Source organism: Schistocerca piceifrons, chromosome 1 (genome assembly GCF_021461385.2).
Source record: "Schistocerca piceifrons isolate TAMUIC-IGC-003096 chromosome 1, iqSchPice1.1, whole genome shotgun sequence".
NCBI lineage: Eukaryota > Metazoa > Arthropoda > Insecta > Orthoptera > Acrididae > Schistocerca > Schistocerca piceifrons.
In genome coordinates this window covers 454292149-454313965 of record NC_060138.1, presented here as the reverse complement: position 1 = coordinate 454313965, position 21817 = coordinate 454292149, and the positions used below count along the sequence as shown (strand labels likewise).

The following is a 21817-nucleotide window of genomic DNA, read 5'->3' as shown; positions in this document are numbered from 1 at the left end:
CGCCACTACAAAGGAGACGGCGCCCCAGGCAAAGAAGCGACGCCGCAGGAGAAGGCGACGACAACGTCCTGCAGCCGCGGCGAGCCGCGGAGGGACAGTGGAATCAGCGAGAGGAGGAGGCAATGCCGCGGGAACAACGGCGGCGCCCGGAGGTGATTCGACGGCGGCCACCGCTCACGTGCGGCCGCCATCCCCCGCCGCCTGTGGCAAGGGCGGAGGAGGGAGGCGGCGGCGCGACACAGCGAGTGGGAAGACGGCGACGACAGCTGGTCCCGACATCGAGTCGGCCCTCCAGGAGGCGGAAACACGATTCCGCATGGTTCTCCATGCGGAGATGGAGGCCGCCTGCCTCACTCTACGTGAATCCCTTAGCCGCAACACCAACAAGAAGGAGGCGCAGCACCAAGACGACAGGCTGGCAACAACAGCAGCACAGCCCAGTCGCGACCAGGCCACACAAACGGCCTGGCCTAAGAAGATGACAATTAGTCGAGCCGCACAGACCTCGTTAGAAGGCAAGGGAGAAGCGGTTGCACGTCAGGACTCAAGCGTCCAAACCAAGGAGTTCGTCAACCACCGGGCGGAACTTGTGGACAGCGAAATCCTGGACGACGCCAGCCCACGAGACGAGTACCAGATGAGCTTCCTGCAAAGCAGGGAGCTCAGAAGAAGAAAGGAGGAAGCCCTGAACGAGCAGTTCAGAAGACAGAGAGAGGAGCAAGAGGCGGAGCTTGACAGAAGACGCGAAGCCGCCCTTGCCCGCCGTGAACGCAAGCGTCAACGCTGGCAACACGGAAAATAAAGAGAAGGCAAGACACAAGCAGTTCTGGCCGGGTTTTGCAGGTTTTCCTTGGCCGCTAAGGTAAATACCGGAACTGTCCCCTATAAACTCCTGCAAATAAATTCCCAATTGGGAGAAATCCCCCCCCCCCCCTTCCTTGCACCATTGCACAAAACAAAATAAAAAGAGCCAAACCAGCATAACATTAACCCCATGGCTGAAAAGAGCCCTGCACGCTCTATAACAGCCCGCCCTTCTCCATCTGAGAAGGGAATGAAAAGTGAAAAAAAAAGAAAAAAAAAAAAAATTGTAAAGCTCCTCAGCACACTACAGATGACAGAATGCTGCAGCGATGCTAGCGCTCCACGTGGTAACATGTCACACTGCAGTGAACAGAAGACAAGTGACTTCTTTGATCAAATCTACAGCGAGGCCCTAGATTTGATCAAATATTGGACGACATTTGACAAAGTCGCCTATTACACCATCAAATAACTTTGACAAAGATATTGGACAAAGAAATTTGATAGTGTAATACCGGCCTTAGGCCGAAAGCTCAAATGTATTGCAGTCTTTAAATGCGAATATTTTAGGTTAGGCTTTACCATGACTGTTACCGACATTAAATGAAACAACACATTTACTATTAACAGTCACTGTTTATTTATCTCCACAAAATGTTTCAAAGGTTTAAACCTCCATCATCAGGTGGATTTACATGTGATGTGTCACAACAGTGAAAGGAAACTGTGACCACTGGAGACAGTGCCACATGTTCTTCCTAAATATCATAACACAACACACACACAAATGTCATACTAACAAATGTAAATCCACCTGATGATGGAGGTTTAAACCTTTGAAACGTGTCGTGGAGATAAATAAACCGTGACTGGTAACAGTAAACTTGTTGTTTCATTTAATATAGTAGTCTTTTTGTTGTGTCTGTTTGTGACTCAACGTCTCCTCTGTTCGGTGAGTAGCAATCTATTCTTTTCATAATATTCTCATTTTTTGGCAACTATACACAAGTACAATTCACGTTTGATGCAACAAATATTGTGCTTGAGAATTACATGACTATATTCAAAGTGCAAGGGCAAATTTATCTTCTGCATGATGACAACTGCCACTTTTAAACACAGATTACAAATTTCTTCAAATTTATTACATGGGAAACACTGACGAACAATTGACACTGTCAATTCAATATGGGCACTACATGAGAAACTGCCACTACATTTCAAACTTATTTCAGTCAACACAATCAATTAATTCAATTGTTCATAACCACCCTTGAACAATTGCCAACTGATGACAACACAGTTGTAGTTAGAGCAGACAAAACAGCTGCCTGCTTAACAAAAGACAGCAGGTCTACAATGTACCAACAATTGATGAAGTGGCAATCTTTATAGTTGGTGAAGAATTTAACTCATGTGATACATTTCTTCATTGCAGAAATGGTGATGTTCAGGAAGTCTCAGAAACTCCTCGCTCATACAACAGATTGCTATCCAGTTTTATTTTGGCAAGGAGAATATGGGTAATACTTAAACATAAAACTGAGAATCCACAAACATGAGAAAACGAATAAAAAAGTCAGTGCCATGAATTACTTTATGCTAATTGATGATTCATGAAAACACTGAAAATCATATCTTGAAATGTCGACAACTGTGCCATTGACATATTGTCGATATGTATGCAAAAATCAAAACCAAACTACTTCTCTACATTCGATTAAATCACAGCAATTTGCATTCTGAAGAGTACGTACATTTAAGTGATGCAGTTGTTAACGATTGCAAAGTGAATCCCAATTATTTAGGAAAAATATCATATTACCAATCACATTAACATTGACAACATGGCGCTTTTATGATATGCACAAGATGCAGTGACAAATGTTTATGCATATGGCCAGCCATATTTTTTTTTAATTACGTTCACATATAATCCTACTTGGGATGAAATAAAATACACTCCTGGAAATTGAAATAAGAACACCGTGAATTCATTGTCCCAGGAAGGGGAAACTTTATTGACACATTCCTGGGGTCAGATACATCACATGATCACACTGACAGAACCACAGGCACATAGACACAGGCAACAGAGCATGCACAATGTCGGCACTAGTACAGTGTATATCCACCTTTCGCAGCAATGCAGGCTGCTATTCTCCCATGGAGACGATCGTAGAGATGCTGGATGTAGTCCTGTGGAACGGCTTGCCATACCATTTCCACCTGGCGCCTCAGTTGGACCAGCGTTCGTGCTGGACGTGCAGACCGCGTGAGACGACGCTTCATCCAGTCCCAAACATGCTCAATGGGGGACAGATCCGGAGATCTTGCTGGCCAGGGTAGTTGACTTACACCTTCTAGAGCACGTTGGGTGGCACGGGATACATGCGGACGTGCACTGTCCTGTTGGAACAGCAAGTTCCCTTGCCGGTCTAGGAATGGTAGAACGATAGGTTCGATGACGGTTTGGATGTATCGTGCACTATTCAGTGTCCCCTCGACGATCACCAGTGGTGTACGGCCAGTGTAGGAGATCGCTCCCCACACCATGATGCCGGGTGTTGGCCCTGTGTGCCTCGGTCGTATGCAGTCCTGATTGTGGCGCTCACCTGCACGGCGCCAAACACGCATACGACCATCATTGGCACCAAGGCAGAAGCGAATCTCATCGCTGAAGACGACACGTCTCCATTCGTCCCTCCATTCACGCCTGTCGCGACACCACTGGAGGCGGGCTGCACGATGTTGGGGCGTGAGCGGAAGACGGCCTAAGGGTGTGCGGGACCGTAGCCCAGCTTCATGGAGACGGTTGCGAATGGTCCTCGCCGATACCCCAGGAGCAACAGTGTCCCTAATTTGCTGGGAAGTGGCGGTGCGGTCCCCTACGGCACTGCGTAGGATCCTACGGTCTTGGCGTGCATCCGTGCGTCGCTGCGGTCCGGTCCCAGGTCGACAGGCACATGCACCTTCCGCCGACCACTGGCGACAACATCGATGTACTGTGGAGACCTCACGCCCCACGTGTTGAGCAATTCGGCGGTACGTCCACCCGGCCTCCCGCATGCCCACTATACGCCCTCGCTCAAAGTCCGTCAACTGCACATACGGTTCACGTCCACGCTGTCGCGGCATGCTACCAGTGTTAAAGACTGCGATGGAGCTCCGTATGCCACGGCAAACTGGCTGACACTGACGGCGGCGGTGCACAAACGCTGCGCAGCTAGCGCCATTCGACGGCCAACACCGCGGTTCCTGGTGTGTCCGCTGTGCCGTGCGTGTGATCATTGCTTGTACAGCCCTCTCGCAGTGTCCGGAGCAAGTATGGTGGGTCTGACACACCGGTGTCAATGTGTTCTTTTTTCCATTTCCAGGAGTGTAACTTTTGTTAACTGGACTGTCATGACATTTCCTTCCATGTGTGTTCACACAAAAATTTAAATCTTTAATTCTCGAGTGGGTGCACTAATTTTCATAACATGAGGAGGCGCATGGCGTACTTTGCACACACGTGTAAGAATAGCTGTCTTTATGTTACCAAAATAAACATGTAAGAGCAAAATCATACTGTAATTTTAGTTTAATTAAAAAACAATGAAATAAACTTTTATTATAAGATGGACGGACGGGTGTTGCCCACAGCAATGACCCACTCGAAGCATTCAACAGCACAGCTGCATCAGATCCCTGCTAACAGCTTATCTGATTACTCATTGCCTCGTAGACAAATGCTTCATTGTGGGATTGTGCTGCTACCTCATAATGTGGGTCATTTTCTTGATCGTAATTTCTTCTGAACTATCTCGCTGTTTATTTTATATTAATGCTGTGTGATCTGAGGTTTTCCCGGCGTACAGAAATCTTGATAATTTCTCGGGTATTCAGCCAGGTAGCGTCATCCAAAAGGTGCGATATCTCAGCAAGTCGTCTTCTTGCCATCTTCAGGCCTTCTTCAGGCGACTCCAAGAATGCCTGAAGATGGCAAGAAGTCGGCTTACTGAAATATCGCACCTTTTGGACGATGCTACCTGGATGAATACCCGAGAAATTATCAAGATATATTACTGCTGCTCATTTGCAATATCACAACATAATTTATCACTATGTTAGTTGAAGCAATACTGAAGAAACAGGTATGGGCTCGCAATTGTGAAACAACTATGGAATGGTGCAAAACAATTTGATTTGTGTTTGGTGCACTTTCTACATAAGCACGCCTGCTTGAGTGTTAATGGACTTTGTTATCAAGCTCCATGTTTTTGGAAAGGCACAATGTTGGATGTACTCCTCTGAAAGGCAAAAGAGAGGACTGACACATGCACACATTTTTATTTGGTTGATCAAAAAAAGTTATACCATTTCAAACTGATCAAATCATCTCAGTAGAAAAACCAGATTCTGACAGTGATCCAGGCTTATTTGAAGTCATCAAGGATAACACGGTTCATGGTGTACATGACTTGATCAGGGACGACAATTCACTATGCATTTCTGATGGGAAATGCATGAAACAATACCAAAGAGACTTACTTACTGAGATTATCACTGGCAGTGATGGATACTGACTATCATCGATAATCAACTGGAGATGGCACCAAACCACCACTTTTAAAGTACAAAACAATGATGCTGAATCATTGGACTGTCCTTATTCACCGTTACTCACAAAAACATACTAAGCACATATCAATGCCGAGCACTGTGTTTTGATGGAATTGATCCAGTACTTTGGTGTGAGAAATACAACAGCCTCCACTAACAAAACTGATCACCATCAACTGAACATGAAGCAATATGATGCATTTTATCACTTTGTTTCCATGAAAGACATCCAATGATGTTCTTCATTTGGCAGTACACTCTGAAAATGGACAGCATGTGTACTTCACAAGGGAAAATGCACACGCAAGAGTGTTGTCACCAGTACCAACAGTATTAACCACAGTTTTCTCTTACAAAACACTCGTTCGACCTATACTTGAGTATTGCTCATCAGTGTGGGATCCGTACCAGATCGGTCTGACGGAGGAGATAGAGAAGATCCAAAGAAGAGCGGCGCGTTTCGTCACAGGGTTATTTGGTAACCGTGATAGTGTTACGGAGATGTTTAATAAACTCAAGTGGCAGACTCTGCAAGAGAGGCGCTCTGCATCACGGTGTAGCTTGCTCGCCAGGTTTCGAGGGGGTGCGTTTCTGGATGAGGTATCGAACATATTGCTTCCCCCTACTTATACCTCCCGAGGAGACCACGAATGTAAAATTAGAGAGATTAGAGCGCGCACGGAGGCTTTCAGACAGTCGTTCTTCCCGCGAACCATACGCGACTGGAACAGGAAAGGGAGGTAATGACTGTGGCACGTAAAGTGCCCTCCGCCACACACCGTTGGGTGGCTTGCGGAGTATAAATGTAGATGTAGATGTAGATATATTTGCTAAGACTTTACTCTGAAGCACCAAGCACTAACATGGAAAGCATCAACAAACAAGTTTCATCACTGCAAACTGGTAAAATAGTTGCAAGACATCCCAGTTTTCATTCAATTGAACGCATTAGGCTGCCCTTACACTACTCACCAAAACAATGCAGAATGCTTTTACTTGTGATTACTGTTCATTGTTGTGTATGGACTGACATCCTTCCAAGCACTGAGAACAGTAAAAGGTGAAGGATGTGCCATTTATCGTGAAGCTTACCAAGATTAAACTTTCTTGGAAACAATGCACACTTGGACACTCCACTCACGCACATTAACTGGAATCATATCAACAATGTGCTTCCCATCCAATCCAAAAGTTCTTTGGGAAAAATACAAGCCTACACGAGTTTATTTATTGTATGCCAAAAACAGGAAATATTGAGAAATACAGACATAGTAGAATTATACATTTAAGGATTTAGGCACAAAGCTAATATGTTCAAATTCTTAAAGTTACTAATTGAATAATATTAAAATTCGGACTGTTTATTAAAATAGATACAATTAGAGTTGAACACCTGCTGAATGAAGCCAGTTGATAACAGAGGGAGCAGCAGTAATAAAATCACTGAATAGTCCTGGGTACTTTCTCCGTCTCTGATAATATGCTGAACAATTTGTTCTGGGCCATCCAATCACACGCTGGAGAGTCCCAGGGTCCCCACTTGTGCATCAGAGCATTAACCTGGTGCGAGCAGTTCTTATCCTATCCAATCGTGTCCAGTACCTTCTCTTCAGATCAAATACTGGTAGGCTGGGAGATGGATCTTGAACACCTTGATGTTTTACTGGTGGAGTGTTCCATCCCCTGCACCACACTACTTCAAGGTCAAACTTCTTGTTGCTTTTTCCATTTTATCACAGTGGAGTGTGTGATACCAAGTGGTCTGGAGGAGGGTCATTTAAAACTGTATGAATTTGATAGTCTTGGGGGTAGTCGGGATGATGCAGGTTCCTCCAGTCTCAATCGGTTGCTTCTTTGCGTTGCAGTTCAGGTGGTGGAATGTTACTGATGGTGTGCATCCTAGGATCGGTGTGGATTTTAGTGTACCAATGATAATTCTTATTGATTCATTCAGATGGATGTCTAGTTTCCTTGTACGAGCAGCGTGTTGCTATACTGGGACACAGTATTCAGCTACTGGATATACTAGTGTCAGTGCTGCAGTCCATAGAGCGGAAGCTTCAACACCCCAGGTTGTGCCAGCCAGTTACACTGTTATGTTACTTTGATTCTTAAGCTTTTGGCTAGTGTTTTCCAGGTGGGTTTTTTTATGTTAAAGACCAATCGAGTGTGACACTGAGGTATTTAGCCTGGAAATTGTGTCTAATCCTCTGGTGGCAGAAATTCACTATGAGCTGTTGGGCTGTGATTATGTTGTTTAAGTGGAATGTGCAGACTGCATTTGGTCAGAGTATCCGTGCTTTGTTATATGTGTTGAGATTTTCTAAGTCTGCAGACAATATATTTTCTCCTTCCTTGAGTGTGCTAGTTTCTATGGCTATGGCAAGGTCATCAGCAGAGCAAAACATTTTGCTAGCTGTGTTTGGCATGTCACTGGTATACAGGTTGAAGGGTGCTAGAATGGATCCTTGCAGAAGCCCATTTTTTATGGTAAATGACTTACTCTGTTTTTGTCTAATGTTCACCTTGAATAAATGAATCGAACAGCAAGCATCTTCAATCATGCCTTGCAATGAGAAACACACTTTGATGTCAATGAATTATGTACAGTTGTTCAAATGAATCCTCCAAGATTGGTTCCAGTACAACAGATAGTGATTAAAAGAACTATACATACACTTATAAGCCAAATAGGCAGACAGTATTTCCTTAATGTGCCCAAAGGTACAGGGAAATCTTCTCTCATTTCACTTATTCTGACAACCATAAAATCAAGAAAAAATATTTGCAGTGACAATCACATCAACTGGAATTGTGTCGTTTCTTTTGGAAGGTGGCCAAAGTGCATTCAGCACTGAAATTGCAAATGGATGCACAAATCACGAGACACCAACATGTGCGAGAGTTGACTGGTACCTCTTCAACAGTTGGCAGCATTGGTACGAGGCAAGTACTGGCTTGTTCCGTATCATCTCCTCTACAGCTCCAGTTGGCAGGAAGCCTTAGCACTGAACAGTTGTGTTGTTATAGTGTAAAGCATGGAACCCTGCACAGACGGTCGGTCAATGCGATCTAAGTAACATGCAGTAATTGAATTCTTGACAGCAGGAGGAGTCACCCCAAAGAAGATTCATCAGAGAATGAAAGCAGTTTATAGTGATTGTGTTGATGTGAGTACTGTGCGTTGTTGGGCGAGTAAGTTTAAAAATGTTGAGGCGGGAACATCTGACCTGCATGACAAAGAAAGAGTTGGATGTCCTGTGACAGCAACCACCGAGTTTCAAAAGCAAAATGTTGTCAGATGATTCAGGACGATCGTCGTATTAGTCGGAGAGAAACTGCAAGCACAATCGGCATTTCACAAGAACATGTCAGTCACGTTATTACTTTGCTTGGCTACTGGAAGATCTGAGCACGATGGGTACCCCAATGCCGAGTCCTGAAATGAAAGCGCACAGACTTGAAATTTGTCAGGAACTCCTCTCGTGTTACGAGAATTAAGGTGACGTCTTTCTCCATTCAACCATGCGACATCATTATCCTTCTGATGAAGACATCGAGAGAACTGTGGCTGCGGAAACAGTGGGTCGACTTCTTCCATGACGGCTTCAGAAAACTTGTTCATAGTTGGCAGAAATGTATCCAATTGTCTGATGATTATGTAGAAAAGTGAATATTGGTAATGAAAGATCAAATTCTAAGGATTATTTCTGCATTTGATTGATTAAAATATTCCCATCCAAACCCAATTGGGAGACGAATGTACTATGGCACAGAAAATAGCAACAGAAGGGCTCCATCATACACTCAAAAGATTTGAGAAAAAACAAACAGCTCTTCAATTATTCTTTCATTTTATTGTCTGGTGATATTCGACAAACTCTACCAGTTATACCACATTCAACAGTCACTTATGAACTTAACAGATGTCTCCAATCAACAGTCAAAGTCGTTTACACCAGAGCTCTTCCCAATTTTTTGCCTCATCTCTACTCCGCTCACATACATTTGTTACCAATTCACGAGCCCGCTTCGTGACAGGCAACATTCAATTTTGCGTCATAATGTTTTGGGTCCACTGTAGATACTGTTCAATGTACTACAATAGGTTTAATCAATAGCTTTCTTTCAAGTGCAAGTAGTACGGAACATGTTTGTTGTTGTGGTCTTCAGTCCTGAGACTAGTTTGATGCAGCTCTCCACGCTACTCTATCCTGTGCAAGCTTCTTCATCTCCCAGTAGCTACTGCAACCTACATCCTTCTGAATCTGCTAAGTGTATTCATCTCTTGGTCTCCCTCTACGATTTTTACTCTCCACGCTGCCCTCGAATACTAAATTGGTGATCCCTTGATGCCTCAGAACATGTCCTACCAACCGACCCCTTCTTCTAGTCAAGTTGTGCCACAAACTTCTCTTCTCCCCAGTCCCATTCAATACCTCCTCATTAGTTATGTGACCTACCCATCTAATCTTCAGCATTCTTCTGAAACTGAAACTAAATCACAGGCCTTCTCAAAATAGGCAAAGCTGTAAGCCACACTCTCTAATTTCACTGATAGCTTGCAAATAACCAATTGTGCTATATCCAGTCCAAACATTAGCTCATTTCTTTCCTGGATTAAAACATACATGCTGTTGTGCAGCTGTTAATAGCAGAGAACATTTTATACATAACAGACAGGAGGCCTGTCTTGTCCATCTTCTGACTTGTGAACTACATTAATTATGGCATTCCTGATTTGCAGAATAGTATTCCTATGCAGCACAAGCACTCCGTCTTGTGGCCACGAGTGGCCTACTAGGACCATCTGACCGCCATGTCATCCTCAGTCGAGGATGCGGATAGGAGGGGTGTGGGGTCAGCACACAGCTCTCCTGGTCGTTACCATGGTATTCTTGACCGAAGCCACTACTATTTGGTCGAGTAGCTCACCAATTGGCATCACGAAGCTGAGTGCACCCCGAAAAATGGCAACAGTGCATGGTGGCCTGGATGGTCACCCATCCAAGTGCCTACCATGACCGACAGCGCTTAACTTCGGTGATCTCACAGGAACCAGTGTATCCACTGTGGCAAGGTCATTGCCTATTCCTTTGCAGACCTTCTGCAAATAATACTTGGAAGTTGTTCCTTTATTACTATTCCTCCATATTCAACTGCTTCTGTTGAACACTTTCTCCAAGCATCTTTTTTTCTTCATGCCAGGAACAGCTTTTCATTAATCTAACTTTGTCTCTGGAATGTTGCTGTTTTAATTATTAACTACTAGTGACTTAGCCCAGTTTCACTCAGGTAGCACTGAGTATGTATTACATGGCGACTTCTCTGACATAGAAGTAATAATTATGCAATGTCCAGTAACGATAATGTGACCACTTGTCAATTGCCTAAATAACCACCTTCTCCAGTGTGGATGGCTCCAAGAGTGCAGAAAGAGAGTCAATGAGGTACTGGAAGGCAACAATAAGGGTGTGGTGACATGCAGAAACTGACTCTGAAGACCAATATGTCTGTACAACTACAACATGACGTATCTGCTGAATGTTTCACAAAACAATTGCTGGATACTGGGAATGGGGAAATTGGCAACTGATGAATCCACACAATGCATCACATTGCCAGCAAACTTCTGTAAAATCACAACAAACACAAAGTGATTAACAAAGTTTTCCCAAATGTCACACAGAATTACAGAAATAATCAGTGCTCAGAGCATGTGCTGTATTGTCAGCCAAAAATAATGATGACAATGTCATAAATTCAGTATTCAAAACAAAACACTAGGTCAAGTAACAACATTTCAATCTACCAATACTGTAATGAATCAAGATAAAGTTGTCAATTATTCAACAGGATTCTTGAATTCACTTGATTTGTCAGGCATGCTGCCACACGTTTTAATACTGAAAATGGACAAGTCCATTATTCTTCTTCAAAACATACATCCACTATACCTTTGTGATGTAGGCCTACCAGGCTTTCAGTGAAAAGGACTTGAAAGATATCATTGAAGCTAAAATCTGAAATGGAAAATTTACAAGAGAAGATTTAGTTCTGCCACACATCCCAATGATTCTGACAGATATGCCATTTGAATTCAAATGTTTGCAGTTTTCTGGGCAATTTGCATTTCGAATGACCGTGAACAAAGTACATGGACAATCACTACAAGTGTGAGAGCTAAATTTGGTTTCTCGCATAGACACCTGTAAATGGTCTGCTTATGTGTTGGAAAACCTTCCAATTTATTAATGCACACACTAAATGGTAAAATAAAAAATATTTTGTATCCAGACGCACTTCAATAAATAGAATTTAAACATAAACACTTTCTTCGAGTGGCACTGCAACAAATCTGAGGTACTTGCTAGTGAACAAATAAATCTTTTACATAATCAAATCTGAAACCATTTCTCTCAGATAGAGCAAACTCTCATTTTCACATGAAAGCTCTGCTGCAGCACAACTAATGAACAAAGTTTTCAACCACAGTACTGCAGCTGCTAATGTAACATGGCAGTGTTTGATTTCATGGGTTAGAAGATAACAGTAAAATTATGTTAAAGACAGATCCTCCAATTCTAAACCATAGAACTGAGGAGCAAAGTGGGGGAAAAAGTGCCCAGATCAAAGCTATGTTAGTGAAAAACAATTGCCAGAAAATAATGGTAAATTATTGGTTTGTTGCCATTCGGCTGTGCCAATCGGCATACAAAGCTACTATAATTTATGAGTCCAATCAGCAGCCCTTCAAAACTATAATAAAACCAATTATACCTATGCAAAATGTGGGCTGATAATATGATTAAAGACAACTCTTATCAACTAAACAATTTTAAATCTTTCAAGTGTCATCCATATCATAGTTTCAAGGTATGTGTGCTCCTGGAAATTTACCATGTTTTTGTAAGCTTAAAGTAGTATCTCATCCACAGGTCACATAGATTAAAAGAGCATGAAGCTCCTTTTATTGTTCATCATAAATAACAGAGGAAGGTAAGCTACAGTTGTGTTGCAGTGCAATGAGTACTAGCCTAATACACTTACCGTGCAATCATGCCAGTATTTTGAAACAGTGCTTCATTCTGTTCTTGTTCGTGAGTTGGAAGTTGTCTCCATTCTCCAGAATCTCTGTGAAATTTAAAAAATATATATATTTTTTATATTTACTGTAGATAACACAAACAAAACTGGTTTGTAAATCAGATATCTGTTATTTGATAATAGGTTTAAACACTTTTAATTTCTTTCATTAACTTATGAGGAATATATGAATCCATACAGGCACATCATCCACAATACATCTGAAATAACTCTCTCACAAACAAAGCAAAATAACAAAAAACCATTGAACTGTCTTGCCTTGCTGCTTGCATCTGCCTCAACTGAGCCATGTTGCTAAGTGCTTCATCCAAGAGGAATACAGCATCATTCATTAGAAGATTAATGAAACGCAGAAAGATGGGTGGAGATACAGCTTCCATATTGCTCTCAGCCTCAGCAGCCAGCTGCCTGTTAATTATAAAAATTCATCATCACACAATGGAAGCATCAGAAAAGACAACTATGTTCTTACAATATTCATATATCAAGGAATATCACTTTTCTCTATATACCACTGTGGACATTATAATAAATGAACTCCATGGCTCCTTTCTACTTCACAATTATTAAGCAAATGACTTTCAATTTGACACCCGTTATCGATTTTCCTACTCGGGTGGTAAAGGATAGCAGCTCACTGATAGATAACTTCTTTATAGACCAAGATAAGTTTAACCAGATAAATGCTCAGCCTGTTGAGAATGGTCTTTCTGATCATGGTGCACAGCTGGTTACAATATATGACATAGCTCCATTCAGCAATACTAAACAGTCCTCCAAAGCAGTACATTCAGTCAACGATTTAACAATTGCAAATTTCAGGGAAAGCCTACAGCAGTTAGACTGGGATGAGGTGTACCGTGAACCTGATGCCAATTTAAAATACAATTTATTTCATGACATTTTTGTAAATGCATTTGAAAACTGCTTCCCCAAGAAAATAGTTAAATATACTCGTAAGAAACCTTGTAACAAACCATGGCTTACTAAGGGTATAAAAATATCTTGTAACCGGAAAAGGGAAATGTATCTGAAAGCAAGAAAGAGTAGTGACCCAGAAACTATCAAAAATTATAAAAACTACTGTGTTATATTAAGAAAAGTTATTAAAAAAATCCAGGAGTATGTGTATCATGTCTGAAATCAGCAACTCTCATAATAAAATTAAAACAATTTGGAATATTATTAAAAGAGAAACAGGTCAACCAAGAGCAGAGGAAGACAGTATTACCATCAAATTGAATGAAAACTTTACGAACAAAAAGTCAGAAGTTGAAAATATTTTTAATAATCATTTTCTAAATGTTGTGGATATAGTAGGATCCAGGTGTTCATTAGAAGATGCTAGGCTGTTAATGGAAGAGGCCATACCTATGCAATTTGATACAATTGAAATCTCACCCACTTCTCCCTCTGAAATTAGGAAAATAATAAACTTGCTTAAAAGCAAAAACTCACATGGAATTGATGGCATTTCCAGCAAAATACTAAAAGCTTGTTCTCAACAGATAAGTAAGATTCTCAGCCACCTGTGTAATAGCTCTCTGGAACAGGGCATTTTCTCTGATAGACTGAAATATGCTATTGTTATACCTTTGCATAAAAAGGGGGATAGATCTGATGTCAACAATTACTGTCCAATCTCCCTTCTAACAGCTTTATCCAAAATTTTTGAGAAAGTAATGTATTCAAGAGTAGCTTCACATATCTGTAAAAATGAAATACTAACAAAATGTCAGTTTGGTTTCCAGAAAGGTTTTCCAACAGAAAATGCCATATATGCTTTCACCAGTCAAATTTTGAATGATCTGAATAACCGAACACCTCCCATTGGGATTTTTTGTGATCTCTCAAAGGCTTTTGATTGTGTAAATCATGAAATTCTGCTAGACAAGCTCAAGTATTGTGGCATGAGTGGGACAGTGCACAAATGGTTTAATTCGTACCTAACTGGAAGAGTGCAGAAAGTTGAAATAAGTAGTTCTCGTAACATGCAAAGATCAGCACATTCCTCAAACTGGGGAACTATCAAGAATGGGGTTCCACAAGGGTCAGTCTTGGGTCCTTTGTTGTTCTTATTATATATTAATGACTTGCCATTCTATATTCATGAAGAGGCAAAGTTAGTTCTCTTTGCTGATGATACAAGTATAGTAATCACACCTGAGAAACAAGAATTAACTGATGAAATTGTCAATACTGTCTTTCAGAAAATTACTAAGTGGTTCCTTGTAAACGGACTCTCACTGAATTTTGATAAGACACAGTACATACAGTTCCGTACAGTGAATGGTATGACGCCATTAATAAATATAGACCTTAATCAGAAGCATATAGCTAAGGTAGAATATTCCAAATTTTTAGGTATGTCCATTGATGAGAGATTAAATTGGAAGAAACACATTGATGATCTGCTGAAACGTTTGAGTTCAGCTACTTATGCAATAAGGGTCATTGCAAATTTTGGTGATAAACATCTTAGTAAATTAGCTTACTACGCCTATTTTCACTCACTGCTTTCATATGGCATCATATTTTGTGGTAATTCATCACTGAGGAATAAAGTATTTATTGCACAAAAGTGTGTAATCAGAATAATAGCTGGAGTCCACCCAAGATCATCCTGCAGACATTTATTTAAGGATCTAGGGATATTCACAGTAGCTTCTCAGTATATATACTCTCTTATGAAATTTGTTATTAACAACCAAACCCAATTCAAAAGTAATAGCAGTGTGCATAACTACAATACTAGGAGAAAGGACGATCTTCACTATTCAAGATTAAATCTAACTTTGGCACAGAAAGGGGTGAATTATACTGGCACTAAAGTCTTTGGTCACTTACCAAATAGTATCAAAAGTCTGACAGATAACCAACAAGTATTTAAGAAGAAATTAAAAGAATTTCTGAATGACAACTCCTTCTACTCCATAGAGGAATTTTTAGATATAAATTAAGAAAAAAAAATATTAAAAAAATAAAAAAAAGAAAAAAAAAGAAAAAAATAAAAATAAAAAAACACAAAAAAAGTAGTTATATTAACTTAAGTATGTTGTTAAATTAACCTAATTATGTCATGTATTGGAAAATTCGACTCGTTCCACATCATTACGAAATATCGTATTCATGATCCATGGAACTAGTATTAATCTAATCTAATCTAATCTTTCCTACACACTAACATTACCTGAAAGTATCACTTTACAAACAGAATCCCAAAACTTTTCCAACAGCACATCTGACATTGAGTCCTGTCTTGAACATTCTGACCAAGACCACTTGAACCACCACCACTACCTTACACGCCTTCCAAGAATTCCTAATATCCAGCATTTCTTCACCACTCTTTCTCAGGTCCCAACAACATAAGCCTAACCTGTCCTCTGCAGAATTCCATTCTCTTCGTTCCCTAAAAACTGATGACTCCACTCAGCAGACAAGGAATCTACCACTATGGTACTTACCTGATAGTAGTATGTAAGCAAGGGTTTATGCCAGGTTCCTAATGCCTCTACATACAGCATCTACCATCAAGATCCCATCCCCGTGCTACAAACTTGTCTACAGTCCCTCCTTAAACCCACAGATCCCTCACAAGAACTAACAACTCAATCCACAGAACTACTTACCTCACCCAAACCACACGGTCTCACCTTTTACCTCTTCCTAAGATCCACAAACCAAATCACCCTGGCCGTCTCATACTTGCTGACTTCAAAGCACCCACCGAACCTAATACTGTTTGGTTGATCAACACTTGAAACCTGTAGTACAAGGACTCCCCTGCTATATTAGAGACACCAACAATTTCCTAGAGTGTCTGAAATCTGTGTCCATCCCAAACCCACAACATAGCCTTGCTTGTTACCATTAATACCACCTTCCTCTATAACAACACTCTCCATGTACAGGGTCGGTCTGCTTCTGGACTTTAGCGCGACCAGCGTCCACTTGATTTCGAACCTATGACATACTTCCTGCACACCTTAACGAACTTTATACTTAGCAACAACTACTTTACCTTTCAGGGGCAGACATACAAACATATCAGAGGTATGGCCATGGAAACCACAATAGCTCCTTCTTGTGCCAACTTTTTCATGGGTCACTTGAAAAAAGATCTACTGGGATCCAAAAGCCTCCAGCCCCTAGTTCGGTTTCAATACACTGATGACATTTTTGCCATATGGACTCGTTGTGAGGCTGGCCAGTTAAAACTGTTGGAATCTCCAAATACATTCTCCCAATTAAATTTCACATCTCATGCCACTTCCTTAATGTTCACCTCATCCTCATTGAGGGTCAGATACACACTTCTTTTCACATAAAACCTACAAACAAAGTACAGTGCATCCATTTCGATACTTGTCATCCTTTCCATGACAAATGTTCCTTCCCGTGCAACTTTTGCATTTGAGGCAAACATATCTGTTCAGATACATTACTTCACCAGTTCAAGAGGAGACTTCCTCAGCTATCACATCCAAACCTAATACTGCTCATCCCTCCAAAAAACAACTTAGGCGTAACCTCTAGTTACTCTTGAATTTAGTAATCAGCTTCTTCAACAATGTTGTGACTTACTAAAATCATGCGCTGTAATTAGGTCCATTCTGTCTTATACTTTGCCCACCACACCTAGAATAGCTTTTGTCTCCCCACCACAAATCTCCTGGTCAGATACTACACTCCTTTTGCACCCATATCCCTACCCTATGGTTCCTATCCCTGTGACTGTCCCCACTGTAAGACTTTCCATGTGCACCCACCAACAACAACATCACCTATACCAGTCCTGCAAATGGCAAAACATATACTACCAAAGGGAGAGCCACCTGTGAAACGTCATGTCATGTACCAGTGTTATATAAACACCGTTTCGCTTTCTATATTGCCATGACTACCACAAACTTATAAATTATGATGAATTGGCACGGGCACAGGTTGTATGCTGGCGACACACAATGTCCTGTAGCAGAGTAAGCTACAACATGACAGTCGTGACCTCAATGCCTGTTTCACCACATGTGATATCTGGATTCTGCCCCCACCCCCCAGCACCTGTTTCTCAGAACTCTGCAGGAGAGAACTGGCATTTCAATGTGTGCTTGGTGCTCTTCACCCACGTGGCCTAAATTTCCATTAACTTTCGTGGTCTCGGCATTTCTTTTCAGTAACTATTCCTTTTCTTCACTATATCTTTTATTTTCTGTCCTTCCCCCCCCCCCCCCCCCTCCCCTTTCTCTTGTCTACAAGTATAATGCACTTAGAGACCCTTGCACAATGTTTTTTCAGTGATCCCTGTCTTGCTTACTATCCTGTCTCCACCATCAGGTTTCCAAATCTCGTCTGGTGCAGCCAACAACAATCAAACTTTTCTTCTCATCCTGTTCAGTAAGTCTCCCCTGACCCAGCGTTGGGGGCAGCTTTTCCATAACTCTCCCAATTTCCTAAACCTTGCCAGTCCTTTTCTTCATCCCTCTTCCTTTACCCTCAACCATTCTGCTGGAAGAAGCCACTCGCTCTGGAAGCTAGCATATTTCCGTCTCTTAAATGGGTTCTCTCCTGCTGCCACTTGTTGAATAGGTTTTTTTTATCTATCCAATTATATTACACACACACACACACACACACACACACACCAGCAACCAAACTCTGTGCAGTAATTAAACTTAACTTTGAGCAGTTATTTCCAAAAGTACACTACTGGCCATTAAAATTGCTAAACCACATAGATGACGTGTTACAGATGTGAAATTTAACCGACAGGAAGAAGATGCTGCGATATGCAAATGATTAGCTTTTCAGAGCATTCACACAAGGTTGGCACCGGTGGCGACACCTACAACATGCTGACATGAAGAACATTTCCATCTGATTTCTCATACACAAACAGCAGTTGACCAGCGTTGCCTGGTGAAACATTGTTTTGATGCCTCGTGTAAGGAGGAGAAATGCGTACCATCACGTTCCCGACTTTGATAAAGGTCAGATTGTAGCCTATCGCGATTGTGGTTTATCGTATCGTGACACTGCTGCTCGCGTTGGTCGAGATCCAATGACTGTTAGCAGAATATGGAATCGGTGGGTTCAGAAGGGTAATACGGAATGCCATGCTGGGTCCCAACAGCCTCGTAACACTAGCAGTCGAGATGACATGCATCTTATCTGCATGGCTGTAATGGATCGTGCAGCCACGTCTCGATCCCTGAGTCAACAGATGGGGATGTTTGCAAGACAACAACCATCTGCACAAACAGTTTGACGATGTTTGCAGCAGCATGGACTATCAGCTTGGAGACCATGGCTGCGGTTACCCTTGACGTTGCATCACAGACAGGAGTGCCTGCGATGATGTACTCAATGACAAACCTGGGTACACGAATGGCAAAATGTCATTTTTTCGGATGAATCCACGTTCTGTTTACAACATCATGATGGTCACATCCGTGTTTGGTGACATCGCAGTGAATGTACATTGGAAGCATGTATTCGTCATCACCATACTGGCGTATCAATGGCGTGATGGTATGGGGTGCCATTGGTTACACGTCTTGGTCACCTCTTGTTCGCATTGAGGGCACTTTGAACAGTGGACGTTACATTTCAGATGTGTTATGACCCATGGCTCTACCCTTCATTCGATCCCTGTGAAACCCTACATTTCAGCAGGATAATGCCTGATCGCATGTTCCAGGTCCTGTACGGGCCTTTCTGGATACAGAAAATGTTCAATTGCTGTCCTGGCTAGCACATTCTCCAGATCTCTCACCAATTGAAAACGTCTGGTCAATGGTGGCCAAGCAACTGGCTCGTCACAATACACCAGTCACTACTCTTGACGAACTGTGGTATCGTGTTGAAGCTGCATGGGCAGCTGTACCTGTACACACCATTCAAGCTCTGTTTGACTCAATGCCCAAGCGTATAAAGGTCATTATTACTGCCAGAGGTGGTTGTTCTGGGTACTGATTTCTCAGGATCTATGCACCCAAATTGCGTGAAAATGTAATCACATGTCAGTTCTAGTATAATATATTTGTCCAATGAATACCCAATTATCATCTGCATTTCTTCTTGGTGTAGCAATTTTAATGACCAGTAATGTATTCAAAATTCGATCAATGACCAATAAAAACACGTGAATAACAGCAAGTATAAGATCTCACCCTGGATCATGAAATATCTCAATTCTGTAAGAGCTATTATCAAAGATGCAGAAATATGTACAGGAAAGCATCACTTGCTGCAAAAACGCCAGCAAATGACAAAACAATACTTAATGCTGAAGATGAAACAAAGCAGTATGGAATATCGTAAAACAACAAATAGGAAAACAGAGAAAGAAGCATAACAACTTACAGATAAAACACAGGTGTAAGGTGAAAAATCATCACCAGAAAGTAGTAAATTTTCTGAATGAATAATTTTCAGGTCTAGCAGAGAAACTAAAACAAAAAATCTCAACGTCAAATGATGTTCCTGTAAAAAATTGTGTGGCAAGTACAATGACACTGTTACCCAACACACAATATAAAGCCAGGAAAACAATACAAAAATTTATGTCAGTAGGCATAGGCAAAGGGCCAATTTGTGTACTTAAAGAATGCATAGGCAGTCTATAGTGGCCGATTAACTGACGGTGCAAAAGTCTTTCAGCTCAGATAACTTTCCAGAACATCTAAAACAGGCAAGAGTTGTGCTTCTACTTCTGGGCTTAACAACTCACTGATTATGAGCAACAGCACATGTGCCCTCTCTGGCTCTTGCTTGCAAGCAGAGCAGTTATGGCATGGTAAGGAGTGAAGGAAATGCGCATGCACCAAGCAGTCAAAACAACACAGGAAAAGCACAAATAGTAAAACGCGGGAGAGTCAGTTTTGATAGTGGTGTAGTCTAGTAGCAGCAATGGTGAGTTGGAATTGTGTAGCACCAAGAACTTCTTCACATTTTAATCAACACTGCATAAAATCTCATTTTATACAAAAAGATCGCAAAATGTTGAGTGTATCATAAGACACTGAATACTTCCAAGCTTTCACGGACGGTGATTTAATAAAGGAATATTTGGTAGTTGCCGCTGGACATTTATGTCCACTTCAGCTAGAAACGTTTCACGTGGTGCCATTATCAAAAATGGCAACCACGTATCCCATGCAGACAATATACAGAGGTGGCTTGCAAAACCTTTGTAAAGAGTCTGTTGCGTATACTTTAGTGCTCCATTTAAGTGTGCACACACACATCTAGGTGTAACATTTTTAGCAACATTGAAGAGGATGTAGAATATATAAGTTTCTCATGGAATTTAAACATTTATGTTTCTGCAGATGCAGCACTATTCATGCAGGGAAAGAAACCAGAATTTACAGCACCCCTAAATGGGAAGATGAAAATACATCCAGTATCTAATCCACATTGATCTGCAGCTTGAAGTAATTGATCTGCTGTGCAACAGTAAATATAAAGACAGTCTATATCTCTCGAAGCACATCCTTCATGATCGATTTTCTCATTTACACAAGTCTTCACATGGATTCCCATCCTATTCTCTGTGACAATGGCAGGGATACTGAGTTGCAATCATTGTGCTGGTTTCTGCATGGGCATGTAAACTAACAAGCTGTCCATATGAATGGTCACTGACAAACTGTGGTCAAGAAACAGCTGGACCATCCAGTTGCCAAGCACACTGCCCAACATAACGTACAGGATGTCCCACTCAAACTTCCCTGCTTTCAAGGACTCAGGAGAAAAAAGTCACAGTAGATATGACAATGAAAAATGCACCACATCGTAAAGCATCTCAAAGAATGTATATTCCCGCATCAGAAGTGCCCAGTATTGTCACCAGAGTGCAGCATCATTGCATGAAGTGAAAATGGCTACTCCACAGCAGAGCGCGCAAGCAGTAGTGTGGTTTGCAGAAACAAAATTGCTGATTACAGTGCAAAGAAATTATCATCGTGTATGAACGTGATCCACCTGATGTGAAAACAATTAAGGAATGGTATAGGAAGTTTCTGGCAAAAGGAAGTGTTCTGAAACATTCTGGCGGAGCACATTGCACAGTTTCAGATGAGACACTGGAGGACATCAGACAAAAGTTTCTCAGAAGCCCACCTAAGTCAATTCGTCAAACATCTACACAACTTGATGTACCTCGATCAACACTGCATTGTGTAGTTCACCTGCGTCTTCATATGTGTCTTACAAAGTGCAAATTCTGCAACATCTGATGCCGAATGACAAACACGCCGACAACAATTTGCTGTGGATATGCTGCAGCATATTGATA

The 21817-nt window shown here is 41.5% G+C and overlaps 1 protein-coding gene across 1 annotated transcript in view; it reads right to left on the bottom strand.

Moving 5' to 3' along the window:
• Window positions 1-21817, bottom strand: part of LOC124792370 (ubiquitin conjugation factor E4 A) — a 124046-nt gene that overhangs the window by 65083 nt on the left and 37146 nt on the right. Inside the window, exons 5-6 of the mRNA XM_047257935.1 lie at window positions 12775-12924; window positions 12460-12543 (exon numbers count right to left, since the gene is read on the bottom strand). Of these exons, the coding sequence (XP_047113891.1) occupies window positions 12460-12543; window positions 12775-12924 (234 nt within the window). The remainder of the gene's footprint in view (window positions 1-12459; window positions 12544-12774; window positions 12925-21817) is intronic.